Source organism: Cutaneotrichosporon oleaginosum, assembly GCF_008065305.1.
Source record: "Cutaneotrichosporon oleaginosum strain ATCC 20508 chromosome Unknown ATCC20508_contig03, whole genome shotgun sequence".
NCBI classification, from domain to species: Eukaryota; Fungi; Basidiomycota; class Tremellomycetes; order Trichosporonales; family Trichosporonaceae; genus Cutaneotrichosporon; species Cutaneotrichosporon oleaginosum.
Window position 1 is genome coordinate 2,338,343 of NW_027072172.1, and position 16,653 is coordinate 2,354,995.

At 60.0% G+C, this 16,653-nt stretch overlaps 5 protein-coding genes across 5 annotated transcripts; 3 read left to right on the forward strand and 2 right to left on the reverse strand.

The window, feature by feature from the left end:
- Window positions 1-1,149: 1,149 nt before the first annotated feature.
- COLE_04132 (uncharacterized protein) lies at window positions 1,150-2,659 on the forward strand (the record flags this gene model as incomplete). The annotated part of the gene is made up of 2 exons (XM_018424728.1): window positions 1,150-1,321; window positions 1,611-2,659. The coding sequence occupies 2 exons, from the start codon at window positions 1,150-1,152 to the stop codon at window positions 2,657-2,659; spliced, it is 1,221 nt and encodes a 406-aa protein (XP_018282682.1).
- Window positions 2,660-4,103: 1,444 nt separating this feature from the next.
- On the forward strand, window positions 4,104-5,546 carry COLE_04133 (uncharacterized protein; the record flags this gene model as incomplete). The annotated part of the gene is made up of 4 exons (XM_018420136.1): window positions 4,104-4,292; window positions 4,325-4,417; window positions 4,448-5,327; window positions 5,359-5,546. 4 exons carry the CDS (start codon window positions 4,104-4,106, stop codon window positions 5,544-5,546), a joined length of 1,350 nt encoding a protein of 449 aa, XP_018282683.1.
- A 363-nt stretch (window positions 5,547-5,909) lies between these two features.
- COLE_04134 (uncharacterized protein) lies at window positions 5,910-8,558 on the reverse strand (the record flags this gene model as incomplete). Its single annotated transcript, XM_018421081.2, has 4 exons — window positions 5,910-5,996; window positions 6,041-8,353; window positions 8,389-8,489; window positions 8,531-8,558. The coding sequence occupies 4 exons, from the start codon at window positions 8,556-8,558 to the stop codon at window positions 5,910-5,912; spliced, it is 2,529 nt and encodes an 842-aa protein (XP_018282684.1).
- Window positions 8,559-9,171: 613 nt separating this feature from the next.
- Window positions 9,172-11,780, forward strand: COLE_04135 (uncharacterized protein; the record flags this gene model as incomplete). Its single annotated transcript, XM_018427265.2, has 8 exons — window positions 9,172-9,425; window positions 9,461-9,558; window positions 9,591-9,685; window positions 9,725-9,914; window positions 9,969-10,260; window positions 10,322-10,412; window positions 10,512-11,705; window positions 11,742-11,780. The coding sequence occupies 8 exons, from the start codon at window positions 9,172-9,174 to the stop codon at window positions 11,778-11,780; spliced, it is 2,253 nt and encodes a 750-aa protein (XP_018282685.1).
- Window positions 11,781-11,940: 160 nt separating this feature from the next.
- Window positions 11,941-15,538, reverse strand: COLE_04136 (uncharacterized protein; the record flags this gene model as incomplete). The annotated part of the gene is made up of 3 exons (XM_018426283.2): window positions 11,941-14,880; window positions 14,925-15,254; window positions 15,488-15,538. The coding sequence occupies 3 exons, from the start codon at window positions 15,536-15,538 to the stop codon at window positions 11,941-11,943; spliced, it is 3,321 nt and encodes a 1,106-aa protein (XP_018282686.1).
- Window positions 15,539-16,653: the final 1,115 nt, after the last annotated feature.

The window sequence follows — 16,653 nt, forward strand, 5'->3', positions numbered from 1 at the left end:
ACATCCAAGTGTGACTTACGATTCACAGAGAGCTCGCCGCACGCCTCTATAACTGCCGCGCTCCATCTCTTCTCTGCATCCGCCCATGTCTCACATGCTCTACCTCACGCCCATCCCGGAACAGACCCCCACCTCTTCTCCCTCCCCTTCTGCTCACTCCTCCTCTTCTGCCTCTTCCCCTTGCAGCTCATCGCCTTCCCCTTCCTCCCCCTTTTGCCAGAACGCGCCAGACCTTAGCCTCCCTGCAGCCCACCCGCCGTACTGGTGCCCTGGCGACTCGCGCCTCGATAATTACGCCGGTATGCCACCGGCTAGACGGCGCTGAACCAGAACCGTGCGAGTGGGTGACGCGCGACCTACGCACCTGGTTCTGCAGGTGGTGCTACCACGAGCACGCTGACACGGCGATGCCGCGCGAGCTCGCCCCCCTACCGCGTTCCGAGAGCCGCTTGAAGCGGTGGGGGTCGCTGTCGCGGTGGCGGGAGCTGATTAGGGCTCGGGGTGGTGGCTGGCTGAGTTAAACGGCGCGACGGTGGGGGCACATGCGCGCCGGGGCGTCGTGAGTTTAGACGAGGGAGGTGGTCCAGATGTTTGTTTGTGAGCAGTTGATTCGAGGGTGTCGGAGACTCACGGCGAACGGAGCGGCCGTGCTCTTCTCCATCACCTGCCGAGCCCTCCTCTTCTTTCACCTCTCCCTTCCCAATCATATCAGCCCTCAAGCTATGTGAGCAACTTACATCCCCTTCTTACGCTGTACTTCATGGTGTCAGCAGTGCCTGCTCCCAGCGCAGGGGCGCCTCTCTCGAAGCCTTGATCCACAACCGGGAGGATATCTGGACTCATCCCGAAATTGCTAAATGTCGCGACCTGCGAGCCTGCCGGCTGCTCTCGCATCAACCGGTGCATTGACCCCTCTACTTCCCCCCCCCTTCCGCTCCGAGGCTGAACAAGAAGCTTTTGGGGAGTTGGGGCCCGAAGACGGTATGGCCTGTTCGCGCTCGGACACCGTCGCCCACCAGTCATGGACCGCGAGTGATATACCCTGGGTCCAGCCACTCGCCCGTGGCACGGATCACCACGCAGTCATGTTTATTTTCTTGAGCTTCGCCTCTCTGTTTCTGACTCTTCTCCACCCACAAACCCGACATCATGAACCTCATTCCCGCCACCGCTAATAGGGGGCACCGGCCCTACCGCTGGAAAAAGCGCAAGGATTACAACCTGGGATACTTCTCGCCAGACGAGGATTCACCGCCTTCATCTCCCACATCAAACTCTTCGCATACAAGCGGCATGAGGGCTTATGCATACCGACGAAGTGGTGAGTACCGACATGCGCCTGCAACTAACCGCTGCCGAACCCGCGTCCAAACCTCTCATGGCCCGCCACGGCCCTCCTAGGCCCCGGCGCGACTTCGGTTTTGACGGACGCATGTATCCGCACCTCGTCGACAAACTTTTTGAGGAAGCCGACACATGGGCCCTCCTCCACCTCCGGCTCGTCTGTCGAGCTTGGGCAGAGAAGGCTAGCATAATTCTAGGCCGGCATCTTACCGCGCTGGATGGATACTTCGAAGGAGGTGTCAATAACGAATTTATAGACCACCCAGCGTTCTATTTCCTCAAGGACGTGCACTCCTGGAGGCGCCCCCCAAGATTATCTATCGAGTACAGCCACTGCCTGGAGTTCATTCCGCTTCGGGACGTGTACACTCGGGGAAGGGCGTCTAAGAGAACTGACGCTGGCAATGTCGAGCGCCTTGAGCCCCCGCCCTCTCCCTACCTCCCGATCGACCCCGTCCTCGACATTTACTGGACCGGCTTCCTGTTCGTCGTTGCCAACACCACCCTGCTGAAGCCCCGGATGATTCGCTTCTGGGAGAACGGCGACGTGCCTAGCGAGCACACCACTTTGCCCAAATGCCCCTTCTCGACGGAGTGTGTCGTGCTATTCGCGTGGGATCCGTTCGGGGCACCCACCTCGGCGATGGCGCGCGGCTCGCCATTTGAGGATCTCCCCACCGGCACGCGCAAGATGGTCATCAACCTGGACCACCGCTCCATCATTCCTTGCACGGTACATCCAATGGAATCGACGCTCGATGTGAGCTTTATTGACGACTGCCCGACCCTCGAGGAGATCGTGTATGTCCTGGCGTCGCTCAACCCCACAGAGAGCCTGGACAACCTGTGCATGCGGATCGCGGGGTCGATCGCATGCTTCGTGCAAGGCACAAATCGTCCAATTAAGCGCACCTTCGTCAACTTCGACTCCCTTCCAGCCTATGCTGGTCGCTCGATTACCATTCCTTTTGGTCTTGAGGAACTGGAAGACCACGTCGTCAAATTCGCGGATGGTGTCTCGTTCCAGGACCGTGTCCGCTCGGTCATGTCGTTGTGGAACAGTGACGAGCCTCGCCCCTCTCCCATTGGTCCAGTGGAGTATCTCACGACGGCGGAGTACATCGCGAGGGTTGGGACAGAAACATATCGACTGGAAACGATGGAGCCTGAAAATGCAGAGGAAGAGGAGTCGCCGTTTCTGCGCTCTTCGCGAGCGTCCTCTTCTACTGCGCAGTTCACCTCTTCGTCCTCCTCTTCCTCCTTTTCTTGTTCCTCCTCTTCTTCTCTCCACTCTTCTGACGAGCATGAAAGTTGAGTGGTATCTTGGTCTCTATAGCTTTCTGAGTGCATGCCGCGAGATGTAATGGTGATCTCCGTAAGGTCTGCTATTACCGCCGTACACTATTTTGTTCTTCATCACGAGTTAACCGAGAACCCGCATGAGACGTCCAGCGTCCGGCCTGTTCCACGCACGTGTCGCTTTTATGAAGCCTCGTGGCCAGGTGATGGCTTGGCAGTGTTGTCCTTTGACGGAGCTGTCGCTTGACGGCCGCGCGACGAGGTGATCGGGGACGTGTCGAATGAGCTTGTGGGTCAAGCGTGGTAGCGGCCGGAGTCGAGGGCTTGGCTAGCCGGAAGCCGACACCATCTTTGAACAATATCTCCACGACGTTTACCAGCGCTTCACCAACATCTGGCTCCGGTGGCATTGAAGGCCGTCCCTTTCGCTTTCTGAGATGGCCGTTCCACAGGACGTACGGTTCGTATGGCAGTGACGGAGCACGCCTCGGCACTCACATTTCAACCGGGGCGGAGAAGCCGTACTATAACCAGAGAGTGATTTGAAGGGCGGGCCGCTCAGCCGGAGCAAAGGCTTTGGGAGCTGTACCCCCACCGATATGAGGCTGCACATCGCCGGCGAAGTGCTCGATGTGGCACCGGGTGTGTAATTGGGAGTATCGCAAGTGCTGGGGAGGTTGTCAGATGGCCATGGTGTCAACGCATGTTGTCGTCATGTTGCCCCGGGCGGCAGGTAACTCCAGCACGGCGTAGGCTCACCGCTCGCCAGGGGTGAGCTTGAAGGTGTCAGCTTTCCTCACTCCCAACCCCAACTTTGCTTGTGTGCTGCGCGCGAACCTTGCAGAAAGTCAAGCCATACGGTCAAGCGCGTCCTACACCGCCCTTCGCCTTAGCATGCTCGGTATCCTTCCCCTTCAGAAGCTTTGGGTTGCTGCAAGATCGTTGCAGTGAAATTAGTGTCCACGTGCGAAGACATCGCTGGGATACAGTGGAGCGATTGGGGGAGACGCAGACCAGGGCGCAGTACAGTTGTCAGATAAGGGCGTGAGATCCAGAACGAGGGGCGTGTCGTGAAGCAATTAAGACATCTCCACATCTTAAGAACAGTGGAGCAAAGGCGCAGGGGTAAACGCAAGCGATGAGGCGAGGAGGCGCAACAAGCAACTGGCCGACTGCGCCCTGCGCCTTCGGTCACCGGCGCCGGATCGCCGGTCTTGACCGTGTGATTCAAATACCCTCATGCTCTCGACCTCTTGACGCCGTCCACACCATCCTTCATCTTCCACCATCGCACCTCACTGCAGCGCAAGAAAACAATGACAGAGGAACATGCTTCTGAAGCGTCTGCGGGAAGGAGGGATCGGCAGCCGACGGAGACAACGCCGCTCCACGGCGATCGCGCGGGATACGGCTCGGGTCTCACTACCCATGCCCCACATCCCCTGCCAACACCAGCTCACATGTACTCCGAGCCTGAAGCCGAGGTCAAGGCCCCCACCCCGCTGCCATCAACTCAGCTCGCGATCGTCCTCTTCCTCCGCGCCACCGAGCCCATCTCGTACCTCGTCTGCTTCCCTTTCATTAACCAGATGCTCCTCGACATTGGGGTGGTGGACGACCCGCGTCGCGCAGGCTTCTACGCCGGCATCGTGCGCCCTCCGCTGCACAGCGCTGATAGAAGGTCGAGAGCGTGTTTGCGTTCACCGAGCTCCTCACTGTCTTCCACTGGGGAAGCTTGAGCGACCGGATCGGGCGCAAGCCGGTTCTCCTCATCGTGAGCGACCTCAGGCAACTCTGACCCCAGGGTTGTGCATTCAGCGCCGTCTCAGCTGCGACCTTCGGCCTGAGCAAGTCACTGACCATGCTCGTGGCGACGCGGGCGATCAACGGGCTTGCCAACGGCAACGTCGCCGTCCTCAAGAGCGTCATCGGCGAGATCACGGACGAGAGCAACCAGGCGCGCGCCTTCAGCCTCTTCCCGCTCTCGCTGGCAATCGGCACCATCCTCGCCTCCATGGTCGGCGGCTATCTTTCCAACATCACCGTGACATTCCCGGTACTAGGGGACACGCTTCCGTTCCTCGCGACGTACCCATACTTCCTGCCCTCGTTCGTCGCGGGCCTCTTCCCGGCGCTCGCGGGCATCGTGGCCCTTCTGTGGATGGAGGAGACTCTGCCCGACTGCGCCCAAACCGCAGGAGAGATGGAAGAGGTTCACGAGCGCAGTCTCTCGGCTCGCGAGCTCCTTCGGGACCCGGCGATCTGGCCGCTCATGTACAGCTTCGCGCTCATGTCACTCGAAGCGATCGCGTACCAAGCCCTCCTCCCGCTGTTCTTCTTCACGCCCGCCAAGCTTGGCGGCCTGGGCTTCAGCGAGGCGCAGATCGGGAGTGCCCTCAGCCTCCGCGGCATAGCCACCGTCGGCGTGCAGCTCTTTGTGTTCCCCAGACTCGTAGCCCACGTCGGCGCAACCCGCCTCTTCCGCATCCTCATCGCCCTCTACATCCCCACCTTTGTTCTTCTGCCCCTCCTCAACGTCCTCGCGCGCACGCACGCGGCGCTCGAGTGGGCGGGCGTCGCCGCCGTCCTCCTCCTGGGCGCGGTCAGCAACATGGCCTTCGCGTGCAACCTCATCATGACCAACGACGCCGCGCCCAACCGCCGCAGTCTCGGCGCCTTGAATGGTGGGTTTCCCGAAGGATCGCCTGACGACAGGCCTCGCGGCATTCTTCTCCGCCTGCACACGCGTTATTGGACCCGGCGCGGCCAACGCCCTCTTTGCGCTCAGCGTCGATAGGCACGTCCTCGGGGGTAATCTCATTTGGGCCGTTATGGTTGGTGTAGCCCTGCTCGGCTGGCATTCCAGCCTGTTCCTCAAGAGGGAGTACCGCAAGCGTGCGTAGTCGCAGTTGGTGTCAGTGTCAGTATTGTATTGCCTTGTCATCTTAGCCCTGTACCTCAAAATGTATGCACCTCTGACCTCATGGCAGATGGCTTGATTTGCGATCGCGCCGAACATGTGCACTCCAGCGAGGCCCAAGCAAACAGTGTCTGGTTGAGTTCGCCCCGGGAGAGAAAACTGTTGCCACCGTCATATCGTTTTCTGCAGTTAGTGCAACAGAAAAGGCCTCCGTTGTCAGTGGTAACGCGCACGATGACGCGCAAGGCAACGTCTTCAAGATTCTTTGCATTGGCCAGTTGCGGCAAGGAGAGGTATTTTTCGCCCCACATATTGTGTTACCGAAATGGCAGGGTAGATCTGACGCCTACTCCATCTCTTCCTCGTCCTGCACAAAGGTGAGGGGCGAGAAGGGGTAGCCGCCAGCCTGGTAGAACTTGCCGGCGAACTCGACCTGTTGTTAGCTCGTCCACATGACTTCGCGACAAGCAGACTCACCCAGTGAAGACGCAGGGCGTGCAGGAACGCGGAAAGGCCCTCCATAACACACAAGATGCAGATTGTGAGCGTGAACCACATGGCGAAGATGGGCACGAGCATGAGGGTGCCGCCAATGACGCCGCCCGAGTAGCCAAGTGCGCTGGACATCGTCATGTCCCACAACACCTCGGAGAGCTGGGCGTGCGCAAGGGACAGCGCCCAGAGACGCAGGTACGAGGCCGTATTCGAGATACAGCCGAGGCAGAACTCGATGGTGTGGATGACCTGGTGCACGACAATCTCGCCCATGTCAAACTCGTGGTGCTCGTCATCGTCTCTGGCCACGGGCTGGCCGGCACCCTCCTCCTCGTCCTCGAGCTCAGCATCCGTTGAGGCGCGCCCGTTGTCGGCGACCGCGAGGCCCTGGTAGCCCTGGCTTGCAATGTCCTTGTGCTCCTTCCACTCAAGGTAGGGGAGAGTGCAGAGCATCCAAGGAACGCAGATGAGCGCAATAAGGAGGAGAATGGTCTGGAAGAAGCCCTGGCCAGCGTACAGCTTCGAGCCCTCAGGCACGGTGCCAGGCGAAAGGAACATGTAGATAAGCATGTTGAGGAGGCCAGGAGGAGGCAGATCGCTCTTGCTCCAGTCGGTCGCCCACTTGTAGAGGATGCACAAAATGAGGTAGCCGAAGATGCACCACATGAAGAGGATCTGGGGAACAAATTCAGCCCAGATGCGGCGGCGCTGCTTGAACTGGATGAAGTTAGGGACGTTGAGGCAAATGGCGAAGGTCATGTGAATGACGCCAATAACGATGGACATCTTCATCTTGTACGAGTTGATGAAGATAAGTGCGTTGTCGGCGCCATGCCAAAGGGGGTCGAGGCCGAAGGGGTAGCGACGGTCGAGGGGCGTTGCAGAGACCTGACCCTGCGGGTTCTCGGGCCACGCCCATCCCGACTTCCAGATGTACATTGACTTGGAGAAGATGTCGTTGTACATGAAGCCAGTGTAAATGGAGAAGAGGCCCATTAGGACGATAATGTAGCGGCCGTAGAAGAAGGTCTGGAACATTTCGCCGCCCTTGCCGATGAGGCTCTTCTCAAAGAAGATCATTGCACCGGCAGCGAGTGCAGCCAGAATTCCGTGGCCGACGTCGCCGAACATGCACGCGAAAAGGAAGGGGAAGGTGATGACGGTGAAGAGACCAGGGTTGACCTCCTTGTACGTCGCCACACCGTAGGCGTCAATGATCGACTGGAATGCCTCGGTAAACTTGTCAGTGCGGTGGAAAGTGGGCGGGGTCTGCGTTGTGCGAAGCTCAGACAAGACGGCGGGAACCGAAGTGCCGGCCGTCTCAGTGGCCCTGCGCAGACCAAGCTGCACGGCGGTGATGTCCGAGGTGGGGGTCCAGCCCTCAGCGACGAGCGTTTTGCGGCTCTGGTCGAACGAAAGGAGGTTGAGTGTCTTGCATACCTCTTCCTCCTTGCGGACGGCGTCCTTCCAGGCCTCGAGACCCTCAGCGATCTTGCTGAGCTCGACGCGGCGGGTCTGCGACACGTTGTAGAGCACAGCGTCGACGTCCTCGAGACGGGTTTGGGTCTCGCGAAGCGCGTCGGCACGCTTGTCCGGCGCCGAGTCGATCTGGTAGAGCGTGCCGCCCATCGATTCAGCAACCTTGCGAATCTTCGCAAGCAGCTCGTCGCCGTGCGCGAAGATGATGAACACATCCTTGTACGTCGAGACGCCAGTAACGGCGTCGACAAAAGGCTCCTCGATCTCCGAGTAGTTCATGTACAGGTTGCCGCGAAGAACACGCCAGAGAATGCGCTCAAAAGTAGGCATGCGCGTGCGCTCGATGGTACCGGCTACAAACTCGAGGTCAAAGCCAGCCATCGACTCGCCGGGGAGCGTGCCGTACTCGGCGGCGGCGTCGAGAAGTGGCGTGGTGCCATCGACGTTGTCCTCGAAAGAGGAGCGGATCTCAGTGTGACGGTGCTCGGCCTCGTTAAAGAAGGCAGCGGTCTCGCGAAGAACCCACTTCTTCTCCTCGAGCTCGCCCTTCCTTTTGCCGAGGTCCTCCCAAGAGCGGTTCATCTCCGCGAGACGGCGCTCGTGCTCCTTAAGCTTATCGTCAAGCTCATCGAACGCGTTCTGCGCCCGCGGACCGACGCAGGTAAAGGGAGGGATAGCCGAAAGCGGTGGAATGCCCACGGGCGGCTCGAGAGCCGTGATCTGCGACTTGAAGAGGCGAATGCGACGCGCCATCTCGGCGAGGCGGCGCAGGCGCGGGGTGAAGGGGCGCTGGAACGTCGAAAGCGAAGGGTTGAGCTGCGATCAGCTGCATGCGCATGTCACTGACTCACGTCCTTGAACTGGAAGTTGGACATCTCGCCGAGCTCATAGATGGTGTCGTGGGCGACCTCGGAGGGAATGTAGAGCTGCACGAGGCTCATGTCCTCGGAGCCTTGGGTGAGCTGACTGACAGCAGGAGAGGGGAGAGCTCACGGAAAAGGCTCCCTGTCTGAGCTGCCATGATGCCGAGGGCCGTCGTGGCGAGCTGATGAGATGGGATGGATGTATGAGGGAGAGTGGATGACTCGGAGCTGGAGGTGTTGGGCGGCGGCGAGTGAAGCGTCACCCACCCAGGGACGCCAGCCAGTGAGTGACGCAGCAGCCACAGTTGGGTGGTGCGCGGAATCAAATGTCGGCGATGCGTGTAATGCACGTGGTTTGGCGGGGATTTCGGACGTTGGAGCGCAGGCTGGGGTGGACGCTCCGTGGGCGGGCATGAACCTTCCCTCCCCACCACACGCGGTGACCACCGCCCTCCCTCTCCTCGTCTGACCATCGCTTTCTCCGTCTCCTTGCTCCCCCTCCCCCACAACTCCACCCGCCTCCTCTCCTCCTTGACTACATCTCATCTCCGCCTCCTCCTCCTCCTCCTCCTCCTCCATCTCCTCCTCAAGCTCCTCATTTCATCTCTTCTCCTCCATCTTCTCTGTCCAGAACACCCCCTCAAGCCTTGCCCACTCTTCTGAACGTATAATGACCTTCTGACGACAACATTCATTCCGCATCATCAACATCAAGCCACATCTTCAACTCTCTTAACCTCCACATCAAACCCCTCCACTTCCGTCTACAACATGGGCGCGATTCAGTACAAGCTGGGCATGGCCGTATACGGCACCGTCCTCGCCGTCGTCGGCTTCATCGCGACGTTTGAGGCCATCATCCTGGCCCTCATCGGCAAGCGCTTCAACGTTGACTTTTACGTTGCTCGCACCTTCTACTACCTCTGCGCACCTATCATCGGGTGGTACATTCAGATGGAAGGCGAGGAGCACTTGCTCAACCTCCAGGCTACTGGGCCTGCCGTCATTCTTGGCAATCACCAGAGGTGCGTACCCCGGCTGACGGAGCTAATTACTTCAGCATGGTCGACATCCTGTATCTCGGCCGCATGTTCCCGAAGCGCGCGGCCATCATGGCCAAGAAGTCGCTGAAGTGGGTCCCCGGCCTTGGGACATTCAGTGAGTATTACATCTGGGCAAGCTGACCCCAGTGATTCTCTCGGGTTCGGTGTTCCTTGACCGCAAGAATAACAAGAGTGCCGTGGCGATGATGAACGCGGCGGGCGACGAGATGAAGAGGAAGAAGGTAGGTTGCAACGCCAGCTTTAGCGGATTGCTCACCCAGATTTCGGTGTTCGTCTTCCCAGAAGGCACTCGCCATCTTAGCGACGAGCCGTTCCTGCTCCCCTTCAAGAAGGGCGCCTTCCACATGGCGATCCGCGCCGGTGTGCCCATCGTGCCCATTGTGTGTGAGAGCTACTCAAAGCTGCTCAAGCCGGGCAAGTACTTCCGGCGGGGGTCTCTCAAGCTGCGTGGTGAGTAGGCGGTAGCCTCTATCTCGTGGCGCAGAGCTCAGACACTGATGTCAGTCCTCCCGCCCGTATCTACCGACGGCTATACAGCGGAGAACATTAACGAGCTCATCGAGAAGGTGCAGACACAGATGCTCGCGGCGCTCAAGGAGATTTCAACGCCGGCTTCCAAATCTGCCACCTCATCGACATCCACCATCGTCGACACGGCTTCCAGAAACAAGCCTGTTGCGGAAGGCGACGGGGTCGACGCCGACAGCGACGCGAGCGACGAGACCGAGGTCGAGGAGAGCGTCAGCGAGTCGGACGGCGACGTGCCCGCCGGCAAGCCGGGCAAGGTGGCATTAGCGTGAGCGCATTGTAGCCTTCGTATGGTATGCATGGCTCATCACATTCCTTCTCGTGAACAGAATGGTATCGGATTTTTTCCATCCAAATGTCGGGGGCGTGGAGGGGCATATCTACAGCCTGGGTGTGGAGTTAGCAAGGAGGGGGCACAAGGTGAGTGCAGGGCGGGGCGCGACATCGAAGGAGCATGCGCGTCGGCGCGCGCCAAGGAGGAGTGGCCTTATTAAGCGTATTCCTGTGCGCTGACTCCAGGTTATTGTCATCACCCATCATCACGACAAGCGTGTCGGCATCCGCTACCTTGCTCCCGGCATCAAAGTATACCATGTCCCCTTCGTCCCGCTCGCCAGCTCAGCCTCGCTGCCAAACTACCTCCTCTTCCTCCCCTACTTCCGCTCTATCATCCTGCGCGAGCGCATCACCCTCGTGCACGGGCACGGCACGCTGTCCTCGCTCGCGCATGAGGCGATGCACCACGCGCCGCTCTTCGGCGTGCGCACCGTATTCACAGACCACTCGCTCTTCAGCTTCGCCGATGCCGTCGGTGTACTGACGAACAAACTGCTGGCCAGCGCCTTGCGCACGGCTGACGCAGTAATCTGCGTCTCGAACACGGGACGCGAGAACACGGTACTGCGCGCCGAGCTCCCGCCCGACCGCGTAAGCGTGATCCCAAACGCGCTCGTGCCGAGCCAGTTCGCGCCCGCCCCCACCCCCATCCCAACAGACGAGATCACGGTGGTCGTCATCTCGCGCCTCGTGTACCGCAAAGGCATCGACCTGCTCGTCTCGTCTGCGCCGGTGATCTGCGAGCTGTTCCCGCGCGTGCGCTTCGTCGTAGGCGGCGACGGCCCGAAAATGGTCGACCTACTGCAGATGCGCGAAAACCACCGGCTGCAAGACCGGATCGAGCTGCTCGGCGCCGTGCGCCCGGCGGACGTGCGCGCAACCCTCACCCGCGGCCACATCTACCTCAGCACGAGCTTGACGGAGGCGTTCGGAACATCGATCATCGAGGCGGCGTGCGCCGGCCTCTTCGTTGTCGCGACGCGCGTCGGCGGCGTCCCCGAGGTCCTGCCGAGAGACATGGTCGAGTTCGCGCGCGCGGACGAGGACGACGTCGTCCGCGCACTCGGGAATGCTATCCGCACCGTGCAGAGCGGACAACATGATGCTGCTCGCGCGCACGAGCGCGTCAAGACCATGTACTCGTGGGAGGCGGTGGCCGAGCGCACCGAGGCCGTGTACTACCGCGTACTTGCGAGTCCGCAGAAGACGCCGTATGAGCGCCTCGCGGCGCATTATGCTGGCGGGCCCGTGTTCGGGCCTATCCTCTGCGCCATCCTCGCCGTCCAGTGGTGGTTCCTCCAGTTCCTTGAGGTCATGATTCCCCGAGACGACATCGATCCCGTCATGTCCGACTGGGATGCACGGCAGTTTGTCAAGGTAGGCATCTCCGTCACTCCACAAGGCTAACTCCAGACCGTCGAGCGCGAGAAGAGGGCCAAGGGATGCCACTAGCTAAGAGTTCCAACACTGTTTATATCCCGCATTGATACCATGTGCATGTACACCTACGCCACCCTTACGCCACTGCGACAGAACTATGCATGTAGGCTACTCTACTGTATGCCTTCTACTACGCGTGCCCCGCACGCCCCTAGCCTGTATGTCCAGCACCTTACAGGTTCCAGAACTGCACCGCGGGCGACCCGGGCTCCGACATCTCGACGCGCTCCGGCGACCAACCGTCGCTGGCGCCGTTCGCCTCAATGTGCTTCTTGGCGTCCGCGACCGAAACGACGTCGACGGTGTCGTACTTGAGCTGCGTCTTGATGTATGGCGAGAGCAGCTTGAGGGCCTCGAGCTCGTCGAACGCAAGCTTGGACGCGAACGCGCGCTTGCCAGCCGTCGCCGCCTTCTTCTTCAGCAGCTGGACGTAGGGCATGGCCTTCTTGTCCTTGTTCAAGCCGGCGTCCGCGAGCGCCTTGCGCATCGCGGGCTCGTCAATCGCGCCAGCCTTCTCGTCCCATGCCGACGCGACGATGTCCATCGTCTTCACCTGCCACGCGGGGAACTCGGTCGCGACGTAGATGCGTGCTGCCTTGGGCTTGGAGGGGTCGAAGACCGGCCCGGTGGGCTGCTTGCCCTTGCCGCCCTTCCTGCGGCCGAGCGAGAGCTCTGCGGAGCGCACCGAGTCCACAACGCCACGCAGATACGCCAGCTCGTCGAGGACCTCGGTGTTGGAGGGGCCCGAAGGCTTGGGGAAGAGCGCGTTCTGGACCGACGTCTTCTCGCCGAGAATGTCCTGCCAGATGAACTCGGAGAAGTGGGGGGTAAAGGGCGTAAGGAGGAGCGCGTTGTTGCGGATCCACGAGAAGAGAAGCTCCTTGTGCATGCCCTGGCCGCCGTTCTCGGGCTGCGACACCACACGGTACCAGTTGCGTGCGTTCTCAAAGTCGTACAGGCCGAGCTTGAGCGCCTCCTTGAAGTTCATCTCGGTGTACGCCTTGTATGCGCCCTCGATGAGGCTGTCCATCTCAGCCTGGAACTGCTTGTCGTGCTCGTTGAAGTCGCCCGTGCGCAGGTTGCCAGCCTCCTTCTTGACTTCCTCAGCCCAGGTGCACGCAGTGTGTAGACGGAGAATGGCAGCGTTGGCGACAGTCTCCTCGAAGTTGGCGTCGGTGATGTCGTCACCGGCGTCGGCGAGAGTGAGACGGACGGCGTCGGCGCCAAACTTCTGAGTAGCCTCGCGCATGGTAAGGAAGTTGCCGGTCGACTTGGACATTTTCTTGCCATTAAGCATGAGGTGGCCGTTGGCGCGGACCGCGCGAGGCCAGTGCTTCTCGGGGAAGATGGCGGCGTGGACGTAGATCCAGAAGGTAAGGTGATTGGGGATGAGGTCTTTGCCCGACGAACGAATGTCGAGGGGGTAGAAGTACTGGAACGAGTACTTGAGCTCGGCGGCAATGTCCTTGGAGATCTTTGCGTCGGCAGGGTAGGCGCCGTCGCAGAGAACGTACTCCCACATGGCGTCGGTCATGTCCTCAGGTTTGATGCCATACTTGCCTTCCTTACCCCAGCGGTCGGTGTGGAGCAGGTTGGCGACAGTGTAGTACGACATGTAGATGGTCGAGTCGGAGAGGGACTCGACAAGGAACTGCTGGTCCCAAGGAAGCTTCGAGCCGAGGCCGTACGAGCGAGCGCACGCCCACTTGTTCAGCCAGTTGAGAACGGCCTCGAAGTTGTTGCGGGTCTCGGGGACGAAGGTGTTCATCTTGGCGAGGAGGTCCTCAGCCACCTTCTTCCACTCCTCCTCTCCGTAGTCGAGGTACCACTGGTCAACGAGAGCGACAACGCACACGTCAGCCGAGCGCGAGATGACCTCGCTCTCGGGCTCGGCGTAGGCAACACCGAGGCCAGCGTCGATGATCTGCTGGCGGACCTTGGGCTTGGCATCCTGGACCGTCTCGCCCTTGAAGTCGCCCACAGTCATGACACCGCTGTAGAAGCCCTCCTTGTAGGCGAGCTCCTTAGCCTCGGCGAGCTGCTTGACGTCACGCTGCGACTGAATCTTGAGCTCCGTGCAGAGCTTCTCGGCCGCCATGTCGCCGTACTTGGGAGTTGAGAGAACCGAGATGGGGTCGACAGCAGCCCACTTGGGGTCGATCTTGTACATCTCAGGCTTCTTGCGGAGGTCCATGAGGGTACGGTAGTCGTCGGGCGAGTCCGAGGGAACCGAGGTAACGACACCGGTACCCTTGGTGGCGAGGACACCCTCCATGGGCAGGACGTAGACCTCGGGAACGACGCCGAAGGGAGGGTTGACCTTGGTGCCGACAACCTCGGCACCCTTGACGTCCACCACCTTCTTGAAGACACCCTCAGGCCGGTCGAAGATACCCTGGTAAGCCATGTTGCGAGCAGCTCTGTCGGTAAGAAGCCAGAGCTCCGAGTCAGACGCCTCGTACAGGCCGTAGTCAAGGCTGGGACCGACGAAGCAGTTGGTCTGGCCGTACATGGTCTCGGGGCGGAGGGTGGCAGCAACGAGGTGGACAGTCTTGCCGCCGACAGCCTGCTTGACCTCGGAAGAAACGTTCGGGCCCCACTCCAGGACCTTCATCTTGACGGCGGTGTACTCCTGGGGGTTGACGGCCTCACCCGACTGACGGTCGTGGTCCATGCAGGGCTGGCCGTCCTTGGGCGAGTAGATGGTGTAGCGCTTGCCGAACTTGATGCGGCCCTGGTCGTGGAGCTTGTTCATCTGCCAGCGTACGAAGCTGTCGTAATAGGGGTTGGCGGGGGTTGTGAGGAACTGACGGCGCCAGTCAACACGGGCACCGAGGTTGGTCAGGTCCTCGGTCGCGATAGGGGGGAAGAACTCGAGCCAGTGGAGGGGGTCGGCGAACTTCTTGATCTCCTCGCGGGGCACGCCAATGAGCTCCAAGATCTGGAACTGGTAAGTGAGGCCAGTCGACTTGGCGTTGAGCTTGCCCTTCTTTGCCTTGGACGGGTCGGAGGAGGCTGCCTTCTCGGCCTTCTCCTCAACAACCTCCTCCTTGAAGCCCGAGAAGTCCTCGCCAAACATCTCCATTTCCCTAATAAGCTTGTCGGACGAAGCCTGGCATTAGCTCGGGCGGGCGGAGCGGGCCAAGCACAACATACCTTGATGGGCATACCAGTGGCGTGGTAGCCAACCGGGAAAAGGACACGCTTGCCGCGCATACGCTCAAAGCCTGCAGCGAACTCGATCTTGGAGACGGTGAAAGCGTGGCCGAGGTGAAGCGAGCCGTTCATGTAGGGGTAGGGGAAGGTGCCGAACCACTTTGGGTACTTGGCCTGGACCTCCTCAATGGAGAGGCCCTGCTCGAAAAAGTCGGCGTAGCTCTTCACGCCCTCGGGAAGCGGCGCGGGGTCCGTCTCGAACGTTCCCTGCTGCGCCCACGACTGCTGGGCGCGCTTCTCGAGGTCGACGAGGTAGTCACGCTTGCCGGTCTGAGGTTAGTGAGATGCACCAGTGGGCCGTCGTCTCTGCCGGAAAGGCTGAGTGTGGTCGCGGGCACATGACGAGACAGGGGCTCATGCGCTGCTCGCGTACTAGACGGCGCGGTGGACCCGCTCCACCTTTGTGCCACCTGCCACTTGCTATGCAGATGCAACACCTCGGGGCAAAGGAAATAAAGCACCCTTCCCTTTCACGACTCCGCCCTCTGTCTCCGCCAACGCACCTTCTCCATTGTCACGACCGGCTGGGTCGGCGCGTCGTTCTTGGACGCCATGTCGGAGTTGTAACGGACGGGGATGAAACGCAGTCTCGGCGCGATGGCAGCGGCGGCGGGGGCCGAGGTGAGGAAGAGACCGCGGCGAAGCAGACGCGGAGGGATCGTGGTGAGGGGGGGCACGTCGACTCGAGCGGCGTGCTTTGGGGGAAAGATGGAAGTGTTTTTGGGTGATGCAAGTCGAGAGATGTCTTTGAGATGGGGGTGCAAGGTGCTGGTGGCAGCGAGCAGCAGTGAGTCGAAAAGACCACTTTACGTAACAACGAAAATGAGGTGGCGTAAAATTCCGGTGTTGAGTGTTGTGGGGTCTCCATGTCACGTGAGTGCAGATCAGTGAGGCGGAGTTGGCCGGTGGCAGCAATAGTCACTGCGAGCACACCCTCAACAAACTGACTGGCCGGGACGACAACTATTTGTGAGCGCAATCATGTTGTCACGCCTGAACGCCTGCGCACAAGACGTCCAAGACGATAGATAACGTTGGCCGCTGGTATTAGGGATGGGCCAACCAGAGGTACTGTCTTCCGCTTGATGATCGATTAGGTAGCTGACTTTCTGATGACCTTCAAACATGAGACTCTCTCCTGGCTCTCTGGCAGCTGGCACTCTGTAGGCTGGCACTTGTCTGGGATTTTTGGCCTTGCGGGGTCGCGGCCTCGCGGGCTCAAGGTGTGTGGAATCAGCTGCCATCCTCGAGGCTGGTAGTGTTGACCATGAACCACTAATCCACGCCAATCAGCTGCAGCTATATGGCAGGAAGCAAAGGGGTACAGATTTAAGCTCTAGTTTGCTTTATTGAATGACGCCCGAGTCACCTCTAATGATACAATGTTCAGATTGTCGCCCGATAACCAGCTCTCCAACTGCGCCAGGGGAGTGATGTTGATTACGACTACTCTTCAGACTTAGTATATCATATATATCAGTATAGGCAGTAGATCAGTCGGGAGGCAGCGAGGGCAGCGTTGGGCTGCGGGCATGCAGGACCGACAACTGTATATTGTAGGCGTGCAAGTACTATAAACTGTTAGGCTTCCAATCTTCAGGCCACTCCACCAGCCCCGCCTGGAGGCGTCTCCGGCCTGTCCCTGCTGTGCTCTCATCCAGTGATTGAA